General features: G+C 43.1%; 1 protein-coding gene across 1 annotated transcript in view; it reads left to right on the top strand.

The window, feature by feature from the left end:
• ggh (gamma-glutamyl hydrolase (conjugase, folylpolygammaglutamyl hydrolase)) overlaps positions 1-20035 on the top strand; it is a 40926-nt gene that overhangs the window by 3267 nt on the left and 17624 nt on the right. Inside the window, exons 3-4 of the mRNA XM_043689297.2 lie at positions 1879-1929; positions 11846-11930. Coding sequence (XP_043545232.2) covers positions 1879-1929; positions 11846-11930 — 136 coding nt within the window. The remainder of the gene's footprint in view (positions 1-1878; positions 1930-11845; positions 11931-20035) is intronic.

The raw sequence follows: 20035 nt of genomic DNA, 5'->3' as shown, positions 1-20035 counted from the left end.
GCTACTGTAGGAAAGTCAGAATGGAAGTCCCCATGTTTAACCAATGCACTGGGGTTTAACCATTTTGAGTTCTGTGCTGTGCTGTGGTTTGAATATGTGTAGAGTGCAGAAGATAATCAAGAAGGCCAATGGAATGCTGGCCTTCATTACCTAAAGGGCTGGAGTGTAAGGATGTGGAAATTATGTGCAGTTATACAAAACCTTGGTTAGACCTCACTTGGAGTATTGTGAGCAGGTCTGGGCACCACACCTTGGCACTGGAGGGAGTTCAACACAGGTTCACCAGGATGATAGGGGGTTAAGTTATGAGGAGAGATTAGACAAATTAGGCCTTTATTAAAGTATTAGAACCAGAGGGCAGTCTGAGAATTAGGACCAGACCATTCAGGAGAGAGAGAACGTAGAATAGAAGAGCACAGGATGTTAGAAACCACTTCCAGTGGAAGATTGAAACTATCTTCCTCAAATAGCAGTGGATACTAATTCAAATATTACATTTAAATCTTGAGTGAATTAGCGTGGCATGTAGTTTTCATTTTGTTTAATCTCTCTCCTTTGTGGAAAGTGAATCAATCTGTTGAGGCAGAGTCTGTGGAGTTTTGGTACATTACAATTCACTTGTAACATATCCACTTTTACTGTTTATATCCACCCAGGCAGAAAGGGTGGTGAAGAAGGCTTTTGGCACATTCACCTTCATCAGTCAGAGCATCAAGTGTAGGAGTTGGGAGTCATGTGGCTGTACAAGACATTGATCAGGCCACGTTTGGGATACTGTGTACAATTCTGGTCAGCAAAAGTGAGGACTGCAGATGCTGGAGATTAGAGTCGAGACTGATGAAGGGCTTTTGCCCAAAACATCGATTCTCCTGCTCCTCAGATGCTGCCTGACCTTCTATGCTTTTTCAGCACCACGCTCTTGACTCTGATCTCCAGTAATTGCAGTTCTCACTTTTGCCTGGTTGATTTAACCTACCTGCGAAGCCTCTTCCAAGGATGCCTACCTTGAAGAAGTACAGTTCAGGTCACCCTGCTGTAGGAAGGATGCTATGAAACTGGAAACGATGCAAAAAATACTTACAAGGATGTTACTGAGACTGGAGGGTTTGAGTTGATAGACTGGGACTTCCTTCCCTGAAGTGCAGGATGCTGAGGGGTGACCTTCCAAAGGTTTATGGAATCATGAGGGGCATGGATAGGGTAAATAGGCAAGGTCTTTTCCCTGGCATGGGGGAATTCCAGAACTCGAGGGCATAGGTTTAAGGTGAGAGGGGAAAGATTTAAAAGGGATCTAACGAACAACCTTTTCGCACAGAGGGTGATGTATTTGTGGAATGAACTGCTAAAGTAAGTGGTAGAGGCTGGCACAATTACAGCATTTAAAATATACTTGAGCACTCACAGGTGGAGGAAAGGTTAAGAGGAACATGGGCTTAATGCAGGCAAATGGAGCTAGTTCAGTTTAGGAAATCGAGTCAACATGGGTCAAATGGGCTGAAGGGTTTGTTTCTGTACTGTATGACTGTCTGACTCAATCTGTGAAGGTAAAGTTGCTATTGTCCTAGTCCTTGGAGAGAGAAAACTGACGGTAGTTAACCTGAGGGTCATCAAGCCTCAAGCATTAGTTTCACTGAATTAGAATTAGCTAACCCTGTTGTACCCTTTTCTTTGTTAAGTATAATTAATTTTAAAATGCTAAAATAAATGATACATTCTTATTAGATAACCAGTATTATAATTGTTAGCTATGTTTACATGACATTCACTTCTTCAGTATACCATCCCCGTGGCTAAAATCACCAACTAGAATGTAATTGCATGATTCAAATGCAAATGTAGTAAAATTAATCCAATGAAGATTCTTTTCGTCTCCAATAGCATTAACCTAACTGAAGATCAGTACCGGAAACTATTTTATTCCATAAATGGGTAAGTGATTCTTCTTTTGATAAATCACAACAGATGTGGTTTTGTACTTGGGTTGTTTTTATCACGTGTTATCGAGAGTTTGGCATTTTCATGTCAGGTCTGCAGTAGGTTACAAGATCCTTTGCTTTTGAGTATGGAAGACGTTTTCTTGAGTATAGGATAAGGAGTAATTTTTCTGTATTGGAATCAACAAGTGCTGCATAACAATATACTCTGCAAAGATGGTTTGCATTTAAAAAGTTTAAGTAGACAGAAATTTGAGGGAGCAAAGTTGAAATTCAGTTTGCACAGATTTAGCAATGTAAAAATAAGCGGTCCTTCTGATATGTCTTTAAGAGGAAGAATTTCCTATTCCCACTTCTCCTTTTACCAACTGTTTAGACAGTATGAAAATGATAATCAATTTCTCAGCTGCACCAATATTTCTGTAAGTTCTAAAATTACTGGATTTACTTTGTTGTGGTGGGTTATTTTACAATATAATCTCAGGAGACTCGGGTCCAAGGTCAAATGTTTATTTTGTCGTAAATGCGTTTAGAGAGTTCTGTCACAGATTCTGAAGCAGGATTCTGCCGCCAACAAATCATTATGTACTTGAATATTGTGGAACATGAAGGAACACATTACTTGAGTTCCAATGTGGTATTAACCCAAATATCTCTGCTTTCCTGGAAGGCAGAATGTCTGGTACTTGAGTCTTACTGACCGCCCCTATCTCCCCAGTGACGTCCTAATCTCTCCTCTGGAGTCTGATTTGTCACTTTGTGAGACCAGCTAAGTGTACAGTTTAATTAGGAAACCTTTCCGACTACAATCAAATGGGAATAAATGATTTATATAAATGAACTCTCTCTTACTGACCCAACTAAATTCCTGAGACCTTTCTAATATCGTCACTTAACCCTACTTATAGTTACTCTTCTAAAGGGAAGATGTTGTTAACATGAGAGGGTGCAGAACAGATTTGCAAAATGTTTTTGGGACTGGAGGGCTTGAGTTATAGAGAGAGGCTGAGTAGGCTGTGTCTTTTTTCCCTGGAGCATTGGTGATTGAGGGGTGACCTTATAGAGGTTTATAAAATCATGAGGGGCATGGATAGCATGAGTATCCAAGGTCTTTTTCCCAGGGTAGGGGAGTCCAAAACTAGAGAGCATAGGTTAAAGGTGATAGGGGGAAGATTTTAGAAAGGACCTGAGGGGTAACCTTTTAATGCAGAGGGTGGTGTTTGAATGGAACAAGCTGCCAGAGGAAGTGAAGGAGGCTGGTACAATTACAACATTTAAAAGGCCTCTGGATGGGTATATGAACAGGAATGGGTATGGACCAAATTTTGGCAAAAGGGTCTCGGTCAGATTGGCATGTCTGGTCAGTGTAGACGAGCTGGACTGAAGGGTCTGTTTCTGTGCTCCATGTCTCTATCTTTGTTTGGTTACATTCCCTAGTGAACTATTGTTGGGGCAACCTCTATCCAGTACTTCCCCTTACAAAGTTAAGCCTTTAGAGGCGAGCAGACTGTAAACATGGTTTCTAGGCTCAAAAAAGCAAGCATCTTTTTGTGGCCTAGTCAGTGAAGTCACCTTTTGCCTGCAGTCGTCATGAGTAATATAATACCATCAATGAAAGAAAATTGCTAATATTTTTGGTGATGTTTTAGCCAATGCTTGTCTTTACCAGGGCACTATTCATAGCTTGTTACTGTGAGAGGTTAATGTTCAGTAGCTTGTGGGTTGCTGTTGGCAACCTGGCTAAAGGTGTTACAATCACCTGATTTATTGAAGTAGCTGTTCTTTGCCTTTTTAAGTGAAATTAATATGTTTTGTTGACAGTTAAAGATAAATCTCAATTTTGTTTATTTTTACCTAGTAATGCAGTTAACATTCTATAGAATGTTACTCATGATGGTACTCATACTATAGTGAATAATTTACCCTGACGATCGAGATTAGCGCTGTGAGATCAAGGTGCACTAATATGCTTGTGGCAATTTGTATTTTGTTCTTGTTTAACATTGCTCTGACATGCTGTTTCTGTCGAAGTCAGCAGGTAGTACATCGAACTGACAAAAGGAAATATTTCTTAAGCAATAACTAAATGTTAAAAGCACCATTATAGCGATGGTTGCAAAGATTAGTCAGATATTATTCAGGTGTTAATTAGATGTTTTAATTAGATCCTATCATTTGAAAAATGCTGACACTAGAAGAATTGTGATACTAAAACAATGTAACAGCTGTGGTTATCCGATTACAACATAATGTGTTCATAGTGTTTGAGGATTTTGAAAGAGGTGTATACTGATTTTGCTTCAAAATTTGATAAACTATGGTCAGGGATTAAACTAAGTTTATTCTGTTTGGGGAATAAATATTGAAATTGATGTTCAGTTTTGAAATGTAAAGTTGCTCTAGAGGAGTATCTTGTGCAAAATTAGAACTAATATCTACCTTGAGATAAACTGCATCTTATTAAGGAAAACCCTGCTTCCTGGTAAATGTCAACTTAGTAGCAGTACTCCGTAAATTCAGTTCAGCTTTTAAAGGGAACAGATAGATATGAAGGTTAGGGGGAGGTACTGAATGGCAATCTTTTGCTTTCCTGTAATTTAGTGTATTGAACAATAATTGGTAATTTTCTTTCACAGAAAAAGAAACTAGGATTACATGCATGCACACAATTAGAATTCAATTGGCATTTTTTTCCCAAGCAGCCACCTTAGCTAGGAACTCTCTCATTCAGATATGCAATTCATTTGCACAGTATCGAACATCATTGAGAATGTTCAATAGCAGAATCACTGCTAATGTTAATACGTTTGGGAACAAAAGAATGGATAACATAACAAATCAGACAAAGACTCAGAGGACCTAAACATTGACAGATGTAAAGCATATGAAATGATGCAGAAGTGGCTAAAATACAGTAATGTTTATATGATTTATACTTGTATTGTCCGATTATATTTCACACAAATGATGTCTGAAGTCCTAAGTGCCAGAACAATATGCAGATCAGATACGCCTCCAAAGTTTGACTTTATTAAATCCCAAGTTGAAAAGGGTGGCGCTGGAAAAGCACAGCAGGTCAGGCAACATCCGAGGAGCAGGAGAGTCGACGTTTCGGGCATAAGCCCTTCATCAGGAATGGGGGGGGTGGGGGTGGGGGCGGGGAAGGGGGGCTAAGACATAAATAAGAGGGTGAGGGTGGGGAGACGATAGCTGGGAAGGCAATAGGTAGATCAGGTGGGGGGTGATGGTGATAGTTTGGAGGGGAGGGTGGAGCAGAAAGGTGGGAAGGAAGATGGATGGTCAAGAGGGCGGTGCCGAGTTGGAGGGTTGGATCTGGGATGAGGTGAGGTAAGGGGATGGGGGGGGGGCGTTGATGGATTTGGAAACTAGTGAAGACCTTGTTGATTCCATGTGGTTGAAGTGTCCCAAGGTGGAAGATGGGGCGTTCTTCCTCCAAGCGTCAGGTGACTAGAAAGTGGCAATGGGGAGACCCAGGACTTGCATTAACTTGACGAAGTAGGGGAGGGGGAGTTGAAGTGGGTCAGCCACAGGGTGATGGAGTTGTCTGGTGCGTGTGTCCCAGAGATGTTACCTGAAATGATTAGATTCCCTACAGTGTGGAAACAGGCCCTTCAGCCCAACAAGTCCACACCAACCCTCCGAAGAGTAACCCACCCCTCTCTGACCAAAGCACCTAACACTTTGGACAATTTAGCATGGCCAATTCACCTGACCTGCACATCTTTGGAATGTGGGAGGAAACCGGAGCACCCGGAGGAAACCCACACAGACACTGGGAGAATGTGCAAACTCCACATAGACAGTCGGCTGAGGCTGGAATTGAACCTGGGACCCTGGCGCTGTGAGGCAGCACTGCAAACCACTGAGCCACCATGCCACCCCATCTACCACGAGTTGGCATCCTGTCTCCCCGATGTAGAGAAGACCACATCGAGAGCATTGGATAGAACCCCCCCCAGTCCTCGACTTCCTCTCCACTAATCTCTGGATACAGCGCATTATCCTCTGCTATTTCCACCACCTACAACCAGAGATATATTTCCCTCCCCACCCCTATCTGCGTTCTGCAGAGACCATTCCCTTGTGACTCCCTCGTTAGGTTCATACTTCCCACCAACCCACCCTCCATACCCGGCACCTTCCCCTGCCACCGCAAGAAGTGTAAAACCTGCGCCCACACCACCCCCTCATCTCCCTCCAAGGCCCCAAAGGATCCTTCCACACCTGCAGAGATTTTCCTGCACCTCCAAACACCTCATCTACTGCATCTGTTGTACTTGATATGGTCTCCTCTACACGTGGGAGAGAGGACATAAATTCACAGAACATTTCAGGGAACACCTCTGGGACACACACACTAAACAACCCCACCGCCCTGTGGCCGAACACTTCACCTCCCCCTCCCACTCTGTCCAGGTCATGCAAGTCCTGGGCCTCCTCCACCGCCAAATCCAAGCCACCCGACCACGGAGGAAAAATGCCTCATCTTCTGCCTTGGGATCCTGCAACCAAAAGGCATCAACATCGACTTCACCAGTTTCCTCATCTCTCTCTTCTCCCCCCAACCTTATCCCAGATCCCACCCTCTAACTCGGCACTGCCCTCTTGAACTGTCCCACCTGTCCATCTATTTCTGCCTATTTGCTCCAACCTCTGCTCCAACCTATCACCATCACTCCCCACCTTCGTTTACTTATCGCATTCCCAGCTACCTTTCCCCCCAGCACCACCCACCTCCCATTTATCTCTGAGGTCCTCCACCCACCATTCCTGAAGAATGACTTATTGCAGAAATGTCCTGCTCCTTGGTTGCTGCCTGCCATGCTTTTTCAGCGCCACACTTTATCATCTGTGACTCTGCAGCATCTGCAGTCCTCACTTTCTCCTAGTCGCTTTATTATATCCCAAACTGATTCTATCCACTAGAGGATGTATTGAAGGAAATGGGTGGCACAGTGGTTAGCACTGCTGCCTCTCAGCGCCAGAGACTCAGGTTCAATTCCAACCTCAAGCATGTCTGTGTGGAGTTTGCACATTTTCCCTGTGTCTGCGTGGGTTTCCTCCGGGTGCTCAGGTTTCCTCCCACAGTCCAAAGATGTGCAGGTTAGGTGAATTGGCCATGCTAAATTGCCCATAGTGTTAGGTGAAGGGGTAAATGTAGGGGAATGAGTCTCGGTGGGTTGCGCTTTGGCGGGTCAGTGTGGACTTGTTGGGCCGAAGGGTCTGTTTCCACACTGTGTAAGTAATCTCATTTTTAAAAAATGTGCAAAATGGCATGGTAAGATTTACACCCATGTATCCAGTGCATTAAGACAATTATTAATATCTCTGTAGTGAGTCAAATTGATTGATTATATGATCCCAGGAACCAATATTCTCTTTAAAATTTCATTGTTTTTCATGGTTAGCTTTTCTTTTTAATCCAGCATCTGTGTAGTGGTGTGTTTTGCGTGGATATGCGTGTTGGATATTTAAATACAACGGGGATTGCGTGATGCCTCCCTGGCTGTATTGTGGTGAGACGTGCACACAGCTTAATGGAAGCTCAAGAGTAAACCAACACACGTGTCGACTTAGGTCTTCGGCTGCAGATGGCTGGCTTTTGGCACCACCTTGAATCGGAATAGGTACATTCACAATGACCCCTGTCGATAGTTGCTGAAATGTCCACTTGCTTCCTCATTTGGATTTGACAGGACCTTGTGTAGATCAGTAGAGGATCACCTGGTGTATCTGTAGCATGTCAGAAGTGGTGGTAGAGGCTGGTTATTTAGCATTCGTGCAAAAGCTTCTATAAATATGTGTTGGGGTGGAATGACTAACAAATCTCTGGACAAACCAGTTCCAGCATCACAGAGTTTATTGAAGTTACACCAATGACAAGAAACCTCTGGGGGTCCACTACTTCTTCACTGATCAAATGAAAGACATAATGTATAAAAGTTATCTTTTCTGCCGGCTTTTGACTATTACAAACAAATCGTATTATTAATTGATTGAACACACATTCAATCAGATTAATCATGTGACTTCATGGTCAATGATGGACAACTTTATGGCGAACCCTGGGTCTTCCCATGATGTTTAGCAGACACCCTTATCACCCATCCTGGGGCTTTCACAATGGGTTTATTGAACCACATTCCAATCCTGCAGACTTCTGCATCTGTTCATCAATCCTCCTGGCCATCAGGATAGGAGCTTCTCCCTACTGTCCAGTGGTGTCTATCTATAGGAATTCACTTAAAGTCTTTCATGTTAGTTCGTTAGTTGCACTTAGAATTGAGTGTACTTATGTATGTGTATATAGTGACAATTACCTAATGAGCCTTAATTATTGTAGGATCAGACCTTTTTGCTAATCTTTACTAAATAACACATTTTGAAATGATTGTTAAAAAGGGGGCTCTGCCCAGGTTTTTCAAGAGTCATTCCTTATGGCAGTCTAAAGCTGACTGTCTACAGGAATCCTATTAAATCCCTCGATGCTGAATACAATTTAAACTAATCACATAAAAATCGTAACTAATGTGAGTTAAGCTTTTTCCCTTCCAGCCCATATTGAATAGCAAACTTTAAGTTAGCCTGCAAGGTGGCCTTCTAACTGAGCTGCCGTACTGTAAGCAGTGGCTACATTTTGTTTTACTACTGCTTTGTAAGACCCTATTTTGTGATTTCTGTCAGACACTTTATTACCTTATTGGGCGGCACTGTGGCACTGTGGTTAGCACTGCTACCTCACAGCACCAGAGACCCGGGTTCAGGCAACTGACTGTGTGGAGTTTGCACATTCTCCCCCTTGTCTGCGTGGGTTTCCTCCGGGTGCTCCGGTTTCCTCCCGCAGTCCAAAGATGTGCAGGTCAGGTGAATTGGCCACGCTAAATTGCCCGTAGTGTTAGGTTCATTAGTCAGGAGTAAATATGGGGAATGGGTCTGAGTGGGTTACTCTTCGGAGGTAAGTGTGGACTTGTTGGCCACAAACGTTTACCTGGTTGTTGTGAGTACAAAGGCCACAATCCTGACTGTGTTAATGACTACTTCAGTCAACAATCCTCTTCGGCCATTTTTGTGTCAACAATAAAAACCATGGCGACTATGTATGTTAACCATGGGTATCCCTAACACTTACATAGGGAAGAGAAGAAGGTGATGTTTATGTCTGAAGGAATGTCATGTCGCTGTTACAAAGTTTCAGAAAGACTATAGTCTCTTTGTCTAAATTTATTCCTTACAGTTTTTAGGGGTTTTTTTGCCCTAAGAATATGTAAAGAGAAAATGATCAGTAAGGACAAATTAGGTCCCTTTCAGTCAGTAACTATAATAACGAGCAACGAAATGTTGGATGAATTGAATATGGAGTTGGAATAAGTGGGGTTTTTGCTCATGCGGCAGGCGGTGATTCATGATGTACGGCAGGGGTCAGTGTGGAGGAGCTGGTGTTGGACTGGGGTAGATAAAGTCAGAAGTCACACAACATCAGGTTATAGTCCAAGAGGTTTATTTGAAATCACAAGATTTCAGAGCATCTGGTGATGAAGCAGCAGCTTTCTGAAAGCTTGTGATTTCAAATAAACCTGTTGGACTGCACCCTGGTGCTGTGTAACTTCTGACTGAGTTCCAGCTATTTGTGATATTTATCAATGATCTGGATGAGGGAATCAAATGCAACATTTTCAGGTTTGCTGATGACACAAAACTGTGTGGGGTTGTGAGGTATCAGGGTGATTTAGACAAGGTGAGTGAGTGGGCAAACAAATGGCAGGTGCAGTACAATATGGCTTAATGTGAAGTTACACACTTCAGTGTCAAAAACAGAAGTGTGTTACTTATACAATGAGGTGTTGGGAAATGTGGATGCACAAGGAGACCTGAGTGACTGTGTACATCAGCAATGAAAGTTAACAGTAAATGAGCAATCTTTGCACCCCCATCCCATGTGCTTTCATTTTGCCCACTAAACTCTTTTGAGGGACAACAGCAAAAACTTTTTGAAAAGCATAATATAGTATAACCACTGGTTCTCCCTTATCTATTTTACTAATTTCACTCAAAAAACACTTCAGTAGATTTGATCCGCCTGATTTGTCTTGCACAAACCCATCCTTTCTCTCGTTCTGTTAATAACGTGGATGATGAAGAATTGAGCAAAATAACAGTATGAGGTAACCGACTGTGATTATTCTTACTCCTGATGCTGGTTCACAGTGTCATATAGATGCTTAGTTTGGTGTAGTTAGATCTCTTTTAATTTATCCCACTGAGTATTGGAGAGTGCAATATAACGTGATGGACAAGGGCATGTGTACATTGGCCTCCATGCGGTACTCATGGGTACCAACATTTTAGCACACAGATGTGGCTGTGCCTGTGACAGGTAGGGCATTACTGACCAGGCCAGCATTTAATGGCCGTCCCTAGATGACCCTTGAGAAGGTGGAGCTGCCTTCTTGAAAGGCTGCCGTCCATGTGCTGGAGGTTGACCCACAATGCCCTTCAGGAGGGAATTCCAGGATTCTGACCCTGAGACAGTGAAGGAACAGCGATATATTTACAAGTCAGGATGGTGAGTGGCTTGGGGAGGAACTTGCAGTGGGTGGTGTTCCCATGTATCTCCTACTCTCGTCCTTCTAGGTGGAAGTGGTTGTGGGTTGGAAGGCACTGTCTGATCTTTGGTGAATTTCTGCAGTGCATCTTGTAGATAGTAGTAGCAGTGTGTACTGTGTGTCAGTGGTGAAGGGAGTGGATGTTTGTGGATGCAGTGCCAATCAAATGGACTGCTTTGTCCTGGATGGTGTTGAGCTTCTTGTGTTGTTGATGTTCTACTCATCGAAGCAAGTGTGGAGTATCCCATCACTCTTCTGACTTTGGAGATGATGGACAGACTTTGTGGAATCAGGAGGTGAGTTACTTGCTGCAGGATCCCCAGCCTTTGTTCTTGTTGTCACTGTATTTATGTGGCTCGACCAGTTCAGTTTCTGGTCATTGGTACCCCCCAGGATGATGTTAGTGCAGGTTCAGTGATGGTGACACCGTTGAATGCCATGGGGCAGTGGTTAGATTGTCTGTTATTGGAGATGGTCATAGCCTGGCATTTGTGTGGTATGAATGTTACTTGCTACCTTTCAGTCCAACCTGGTCTTGCTGCATTTGAACGTGGACGGCTTCAGTATCGAACGAGTTGTGAATGATACTGAGCATTGCCCAATCATCAGCGAACATCCCCAATTCTGGCTGTAGTTTGATGCAAATGCTTTGTGGATGGGGATATGTGTGGTGCCTTCTCCTCCAGTGAGTTGTTTAATTGTTCACCACCATTCACGACTGGATGTGGTAGGACTACAGAACTTAGATCTGATCTGTCGGTTGTGTAATCGCTTAGCTCTGTCTGTCACTTGCTGTTTATGCTGTTTGGCGTGCAGGTAGTCCTGTTTAGTGGCTTCACCAGGTTGACATCCCATTATCAGGTCTGCCAGGTGCTGCTCCTTGCATACTCTCTTGCACTTTATCCCCTGGCTTGATAATAATGGTTGAGTGGGGGATATGCCAGGCCATGAGGTTGCAGATTGTGCTGGAGTACAGTTCTGCTGCTGTTGATGGCCCACAGCACCAAATGGATGCCCAGTCTTGAGTTTCTGGATCTGTGTAAAGTCTGACCCATTTAGCACAACTCATGGTGGGTATTCTCAATGTGAAGGTAGGACTTGGTCTTCACTAGGGCTGTGCAGTGGTTACACTCACCGATATCTTCGTTACTGATGATGATAACAGCAAATAGATTATTCCCTCATGGTGACTGAGTTATTTAAATATTAATTTTCCTCATTGCTGTTCAACTGTTACAATAAAATGATGTTTTAAATTGATCATGTTATCTCTCTGATTATTTTCAGACTGCTTCTCCCTGGAGGTGGAGTAAACCTTGTTCACTCTCCATACGCCAGCAATGCAGCATTCTTTTATAAACTCGCACTTCAGGTACTTGCATATGTGTGTTAGATAAAAAATCAAACACTTTAACAAGAAAGGCCTTTAAAAAAATGTTAAGTATGTGAAACTTCATAAAATATTTAATCAGATAAACATCTGCAGGGGACGTCTCTGTTGTAGTTACAATATTTACCTTTAAAAGAAGGAGGCCCGGTGTGGTGTTGGTTTAAGGACCGAAACCACCATTGTTGGTGGATGGATTATTGTTCTGGGTTAAGAGATCGAGTCCATTGATGTTGACAGATCTAAAGATGGTACGGCATCAGTATTTAGAGACACAAAAGCATATTTAAGCATGGCTGAAAACGCAAAATGCTGGCAATCACAGTGGATCAGGCATCACACATTCCAGCATCTGCTGTAATTTGCTCCAGTATTTAAGTATGAATCGATTGTAACTTCAGAAGAGCAATAGTTATAGAGATTAGCATCAGATGAGATTCCATACTAAAAAATACAGTGAGTATTATGGGCAGTGGAGAGATGGAAGGACACTCCACCTTTTTCCACTTCTTGACTATCTACTCGATTTTTGTTTTTAAAGAGGGCCGTGACTTTCAGGAAAAGGAACAAGACAGGCTTTCTTATAGGTGTTAACCAAAAGAGAAATAAACATTTATTTTCCCAACCCCTGAAATGTATTTGTGGCAGCACTCATTCACACAAACCATACATGAGAAAAGACGGTGATAAAAGGTGTAGCATGTTCTTAGATTTCTTAAGTATTCAAAAAGTCATTGTTAGTTCATGAGAGGCTAGCCTGAAATGTTGCAGGGCTGCGGATTCTGTTTGGTTTCACTAAAGGCAGCGGAGATTGGAAATTTCTGGTGAGTTACTCACCGTGGCTTATCCCATATAACAGCAGGTTTCTATTTGTTTTAATCAAAATTGAGATCAGACCCTTGCTGTAAAGTTATAACTCAATGTTATGACACTGGGCAGACTCTCCTGCTTAATTTAAACTAGCAACACAGAAAAGATTTATCCCGTGTAGTAATCTGTAAAACTTTGAGAGGCCAAGAATGATTTGAAGTGAAAATGAACAACTTTATTTCTTAAGATATAGCAGAGAATAATTAACTAACAACTATTTGCAACTCCTTCCTCTAACCTATCTTTTACCTTCCCCTTCTACAATACTAGTCCGATAAAACCCCCTGATTAAGATTTAGCAAAAATTCAAGTTTTTAAAACCAGTCAGTTATCGAATCTTCTCTTCCTCAGTCTTTTTTTTAGGAATTTCTGTTTCACAGGTTACTCATTGATAAAGGTACCTTTAAGGGAGCTATTTTTCTGGGCAGTCTGCAGATGCTGGTGGCTTAGTGAAAGTGAGGACTGCAGATGCTGGAGATCAGAGTCTAGATTAGAGTGGTGCTGGAAAAGCACAGCAGGTCAGGCAGCATCCGAGGAGCAGGAAAATCGACTTTTCAGGCAAAAGCCTTCATCATAAGCCCTTCATTCCTGGTGAAGGGCTTTTGCCCGAAACGTCAATTTTCCTGTTCCTTGGATGCTGCCTGACCTGCTGTGCTTTTCCAGCACCACTCTAGATGCTGGTGGCTTTGGCAGTTCTCCTCTCAACTGTTCAATTTCCCCCGATCTTATTCCTCCAGAGCATCAGATTGTATCATTGGATTGTCAATATACTAAATTCAAACTTCATTGGAGTTTGATTTTTTTGGGGAGTATAATTTAAACTGGCCTATTTCAAATCAGTTTTGTCATTTCCAGACAACCAGCTACACTAGCTACTGATGTTCCATTATATCTTGTTCAGAACACTTAGTGCAGTCAGGTAGCTTTGCTAGCTTTTTAACTCTCCTAAAGGTACAGTACACCCACAACTTCATAACATCAGTTTAAAGAAAAAAACAGTGACAATTCTCTGCCAGATTCTTTCTTTATTCTGGGCACAATGTCTTCTCTCTGTAATCTTTGTGTCCCAGACTGATTTTGTCTTAAACTGTCCCTGTGTATAATTGTGTTTCTTTTATACACTCGTATTTGGCTTCTGGCCACAACACCAATGTTTGCACTGTCTAGATGATTGGTTTAATGGAGCTATGCAACTGTTACATGATAGCAAATGCTTGAAGTCCCCATCAACATCTTACTAATAAATAACTTTTGAATATCCGAGTGTCTTTTATTTAAATGAAGACTAGCCATCATCAGCTTGTACTTTAAGTGACCTCCCTGAGACATTCCCAGACATGAGTCAATCCCTAAATAAAAACTGAAGGAACTGCGGATGCTGAAAATCAGAAACAAAAACAGAAATTGTTGGAAAAGCTCAGTAGGTCTGGTAGTACTAGTGAAAAGAGATCAGAGTTAAAGTTTTGTGTCCGATGACCCTTCCTCAGACCCTCCCCGTGTCTATACAGAAAACACAAACCAAGATCACATGAACACTTAGACTCATCTTATTGAGGAAGTTGGTTAGGTCAGTTGGTTTCCAGTGCAGGGCATTGCCAACAGCAAGGGTTTAATTCCTGCACCAGGTCAGGTTACCATGAAGGACACTCTTTCTTAACCTCTCCCCTCGCCTGAGACATGGTTAAACCTCAGGTTAAAACCACCACCAATCTTCTCTGTCTAATGATAGAGCAGCCCTATGGTCTGGTTAAACTATAGTGACATTATCTTATTGAGTAAATTCTTCAGTTTTTTCCAGCTTTAAATAATCAGTCATATCTACTGGCCATAATGTTTCATGTAAACCAGCAATGAGTAAGAGTGTAACTATGACAATATTTATAGGTGAGATGGCAGCTTGATAAAAGATCTTTTTTTTAAAAGAGAAGGGCTGGAACCTCAGCTTTTTAAATATGAATACTGAATACAGAAGCAGCAAAATATGTTAAAACTGAACAAATCATACATTTGGCCACTGTTAAAGTTCTGTAATAAAACAAAAAGCTGAAGATCTGAAACATAAACCGAAATTGCTAGAGAAACTCAGCGGGTCTGGCAACATCTGTGGAGAGAAAGCAGAGTTAACAGTCTCTGTGTTTGAAACGTTAACTCTGCTTTCTCTCCATGGATGCTGCCAGACCTGCTGAGTTTCTCCAGCAATTTCTATTTTTGTTGTTTAAAATTCTGTGTAGAGTTCTGCAGTTATAATGAAAGCAGTGAGGCACTGTAATTATTTGTCTTGTCATATCTGTGTTAGCTCCTTGCAGGAGCAACTCAGATTGTCCAACTCCCCCCACCAATTCCCTGTATCTTGTTTCTTTTCAGACAATTATCCAATTCTGTTTTGAAAGCAATGATTGAATCCATCACATTCTCCGCTTGTTCATTTCAACAACACCTCACATCAAAGGTTCCTCCTTAATTTGCTTCTGAGTCATTTGCCGTTCACCTTGAATTGGTGTCCTCTGATGGTCAACCCTTCCAACAAAGTGATACTTCTCCCTATCTACTCTGCTCAGAATTTGGAAGCAGACTTCTTTTAAAACTTCTCTTTTCACAAGAGAACTGCTTCAGTATCTCTTGAACATTCCTCGGAACCAAAGCCCTGAATCCTGGATTCATCCTTAGATTTCTTCTCTTTATCCTCTCTGATGTTTTCACATCCTTCTGAAGAGTGACGTGCAAAACCCAGTGTTTTATAAAGTTTCACCGTATCTCTCCTTTTGTATTTGTATTCCATACTTGTAGATGAAATGTCCAAGTATCCCATATGCTTTATTCATCGTTTGAAGAGCAAGAGAATCAGTGTTTCAGGCATAACCCTTCATCAGGTCTGCCGAGGGGGATGGGGAACTGAGAAATAAATGGGGGGTTCTCAGCTCCCTTCCCTCTCCCCAGTCCTGATGAAGGGCTTATGCCTGAAACGTCGATTCTCTTGCTGCTCAGATGCTGCCTGACCTGCTGTGCGTTTTCCAGCGCCACAATTTATTGACTCTTGACTTTACAGCATCTGCAGTCCTCACTGTCTCTTTTATTCATGATCAGAAAATTGAGCCTAATGAGTCAGTGACCACAAATGAGGATCGCAGTGAAATTGACAAGCAGTTTGTTACACAAAGCAATATCACAGAAGAGAAAGTAACCAGGCTGACACAGAACTGATTCTCTGCACAGATGGCCAAATGCTCTTCCCCGAACAGAAAGTGTTGGCATGCTTTTATAGGGGTAAAACACAAAGGTGATAATTGTAAAGCAGTTATAGTACAATGGTGAAAGTTGAAAAGATATTAAAACAAGAATAAATAGAATGGAAATTAATCAAGCATCTGGCAGTAACAATTCGTTTATAATTGACACAGGAGATTCCAGCGACCTCTGAGTAGGTGAGAATGTCTTCTGGAAGATTCTTCATTGTATTTCCGTATGCGTCAATATGTGTAAATGTCATTTCTCCTGGCATCCAGTTGTGTCCATTGTCTTCCTCCTGCGAGCGAAGTCTTCCGGGGCCCCTCGGTCTGCCTGTTTGTTTATGTGGTATGGGTTACAATGGGAAATGAGCCTGCCATTAGGGTATTGGAACTGCAGTGCTAATCAGGACTGGGAGCTGATTGTGAAAAGCTATTTGAGGAAGTGTATTCTCTGGTCTAGGAAGGGGCTTGGCCATGTCTGGTTTTTATGTTAGCCTGTTTGGTCAAGACTGGAGCACTCTGGGTAGTTTCCGAATGTGTTGTCAGGCTTGATTTCTGTGTTTTACAGGCCAGCTTCTGTGTTTTATTTTTAATGTTGCCATGCTGTGGGTGAGCAGGGTGGCAGATCTTTTCCCCACATTCATTACTTCTCAGCCTGTGCTGCCACCTTCACTTCAGCCCCAACACCAGCACGCTGCTCTCACTGAACTCCTCACAGCAGTCTTCATCTCACTGTCTCCAGCTCCCACTATTTTCACCACTCACAGCCTGCACTGTTCACTTGGAAGAATTGTATGCTGTGAGCAGCGGGCAGTGCCAATGCCACCCATCCTTTGACCAGGGTTGGAGTAGAGCAGGCAATGGAGCTGTTGAAGATGCTGCCTCACTGTGTGGGCAGCTCTGGATGAAGTGTCCACAGTCTGCTCCATCGTGCTGGAGCGCTGTTCTGTGTACAAAGTGTTGGACAGTGAGGAAGCAGGGGAACAGGAGCAGGAGTCTGAAGGAAAGGGGGAGGACACTGGGGAGGAGGAAGCTCTCCTTTTGTGTGAGAGAACGAGTCAGACAGGAGCTGATTGATGGCTGGTTCCAGTTGGTGAGAGCTGGTTGCTGCAGACAGTTGTGCACCATGCCAGCATTTAGTTTACATTGTGGAGTGGGAAGTGCAGCCTTAACTTGTTTTATCTGTTTCCTTTTGCTTTCAAGCTGGCTTTTGTTGTCTGAAAATAACAGCTCATCTTTGTAATGATCTAGCCTATGTGTGATGTTCCTGGGTGGGCACTGATAAGCTGCAGGTCTGTAGTGAGGACAAAGTCGCAGTAGGGTCTGAGAGAGAGGGTTTGGATGGAATCCAGTTAGGGACAGGAAAAGTTTGTGGCCTGGTAGTTAAAGAGCCTTAGGGTGGCACGGTGGCTCAGTGGTTTGCATTGCCTCACAGCAGCAGGAACGCGGGTTCGATTCCTGCCCCGGGTGACTGTGCAAACTCCACACACACATTCTCCCCATGTCTGTGTGGATTTCCTCCAGGTGCTCCGGTTTCCTCCCACTGTCCAAAGATGTGCAGGTTCGGGTGGATTGGCCATGGCAAATTCAGGGTTACAGGGATAGAGGATGCTGTGACAGATCTCTGGAGATCTCACGGGAAGAAACATTCCATGGAACTTGACAGAACTGATACTTCATCAAAAAAATGCAAGACTCAGCACCAACTGGTATATGCTATGGCTAGTCTGAGAAATTAAACTGGCTAAATCAGATTTCAAACTTGTGGATGTTTGAGAAGTGGAGAAGCTGGGATTGGGGAAATGAAAATGTGCTTAGGAGAGCTACTTTGAGGATTTTCTTTCCAAAAAGGAGAATCTCATTTTCTACCTCGGCATCCTGCAGTCTTCAGAATCCAATATCCATAAGACCATAAGACATAGGAGCAGAAATTAGGCCATTCAGTCCATCCAGTCTGCTCCACCATTCAATAATGGCTAATCAGTTTCACAACCGCATTCTCCCACTTTCTCCCAGTAACCCTTGATTTCCTTGATACTCAAGAACCTATCTATCTCTGTCTTAAATATACTTTGTGACCTGGCCTCCACAGCCTTCTATGGCAATGAATTCCATAGATTCTTCACTCTCTGGCTGAAAAAAGTTTCTCCTTATCTCTATTCTAAAGGGTCTTCCCTTCACTTTAACACTGTGCCCTCGGGTCCTAGTCTCTCCTACCAAAGGAGGCATCTTCCCAACATCTAATCTGTCCAGGCTATTCAGTATTCTGTAAGTTTCAATTAGTTCCCCCCTTATCCTTGTGAATTCCATTGAGTATAGACCCAGAGTCCTCAAACATTCCTCATATGTTAAGCAGTTAATGTTAAGCTGGGACCATTCTCGTGAACCTCCTGTGAACACGTTGCAGGGCCTTCCGGAGATATGGGCCCAAAATTGGGCACAATACTCCAAATGTGGTTTGTCCGGAGGCTTATGGAGCCTCAGAAGTACATCCCTGCTTTTATATTCAAGTCCTCTCAAAATAAATGCCATCATTGCATTTGCCTTCCTAACTACTGACTCACCCTGCAGGTTTACTTTAAAAAAATCCTGGACGAGAACTCTCAAGTCTCTCTGCACTTCAGACTTCTGAATTTTCTCCCCATTTAGAAAATAGTCCATGCCTCTATTCTTCCTACCAAAGTGCATGACCTCACACTTTCCCACATTGCACTCCATGTGTCACTTCTTTTTGCCAACTGTCCTAACCTGTCCAAATCCTTCTGCAGCCCCCCTGCCTCCTCAATGCTACCTGTTCCTCTACCTATCTCTTTATCACCTACAAACTTAGCCAGACTGCCGTCGGTTCCTGCATTCAGATCGTTAATGCATAAAGTGAAACGTTGTGGTCCCAACACTGACCTTTGTGGAACACTACTTGTCACCGGCTGCCATCGAGTTCAATCATTTTAGAATTTGAACAGCTTGTTCAATATCCTTTCCCCAGTCCCACACCTCAGGCCCTGTGATCACATGGGCTGCTTTCAGGCCAGCTAACCCATTACCACTCACTCATTGTCCTCATTCCCAGGTCGTCTTCCTCCCTACTATACCATTATTCCACCCTTTGTCTCCCAAACTGTCTTCCGCTCCTTCTGGGCTATCCCTTTATCTATCCGCCTCCTTCTTCCCTCGCATCCCCTAGCCTCTGCCATCAGCATATTTACTGTCTTTTTCCTTGCTGCACTCAGTTCTGAAGAGGGGTCACTGGACCCAAAACGCAAACTCTGTTTCTCTCTCCACAGGAGCTGCTGAGTCTCTGCAGCAGTTTCTGTCATGGCTCAGGGTTGTGAGCAGTTTGGTTAGTTGTAGGGATGGGTTTAACGTGCTGGGTTGAGAGATGCCTGGTGACCTAGTGCAGGTACTGGGATGGCAGCCTAACAGCATCAGGCAGGAAATGGTCTGAAATGGCTGGATGCAGTAGATACCACAGCAAGCTTTGGAAACAATCGTTGGGATTTTGAAATCAATTCGGCAGAGAATTGGGAGCTGTTCAAACTGTGTTGTCTTCATCTATTTGGTCTCTTCATTGCTAAAATACTGCAGCCCAGCCAACATCCTGGAGAATCTCCTCTGCACCCTCTCTAAAGCAATCAATCCTTCCTATAGTGTGGCAATCAGGACTCCAGTTCTGTCCTAACAAACTTCCTACTGGCTTTGTCAACCGCTTGATCCTTGCAGCATGTGTTGGTACCTGGGACTTTGATGTTGTGGCCATTTCGGAGGCATGGGTAGAGCAGGGACAGGAATGGTTATTGCAAGTTCCGGAATTTAGATGTTTTAGTAAGAACAGGGAAGGTGGTAAAAGAGGACGAGGAGGTGTGGCATTGTTGGTCAAGGACAGTATTACGGCTGCAGAAAAGATGTTTGAGGACTTGTCTACTGAGGTAGTATGGGCTGAGATTAGAAACCGGAAAGGAGAGGTCACCCTGTTGAGAGTTTTCTATAGGCCTC

The sequence above is a fragment of the Chiloscyllium plagiosum genome, unplaced genomic scaffold (genome assembly GCF_037043375.1).
Source record: "Chiloscyllium plagiosum isolate Xiang-an unplaced genomic scaffold, Cpla_swu_hap1 HiC_scaffold_4, whole genome shotgun sequence".
NCBI classification, from domain to species: domain Eukaryota; kingdom Metazoa; phylum Chordata; class Chondrichthyes; order Orectolobiformes; family Hemiscylliidae; genus Chiloscyllium; species Chiloscyllium plagiosum.
The sequence above is the reverse complement of the archived record's forward strand: the minus strand, read 5'-3'. Positions and strand labels throughout refer to the sequence as shown.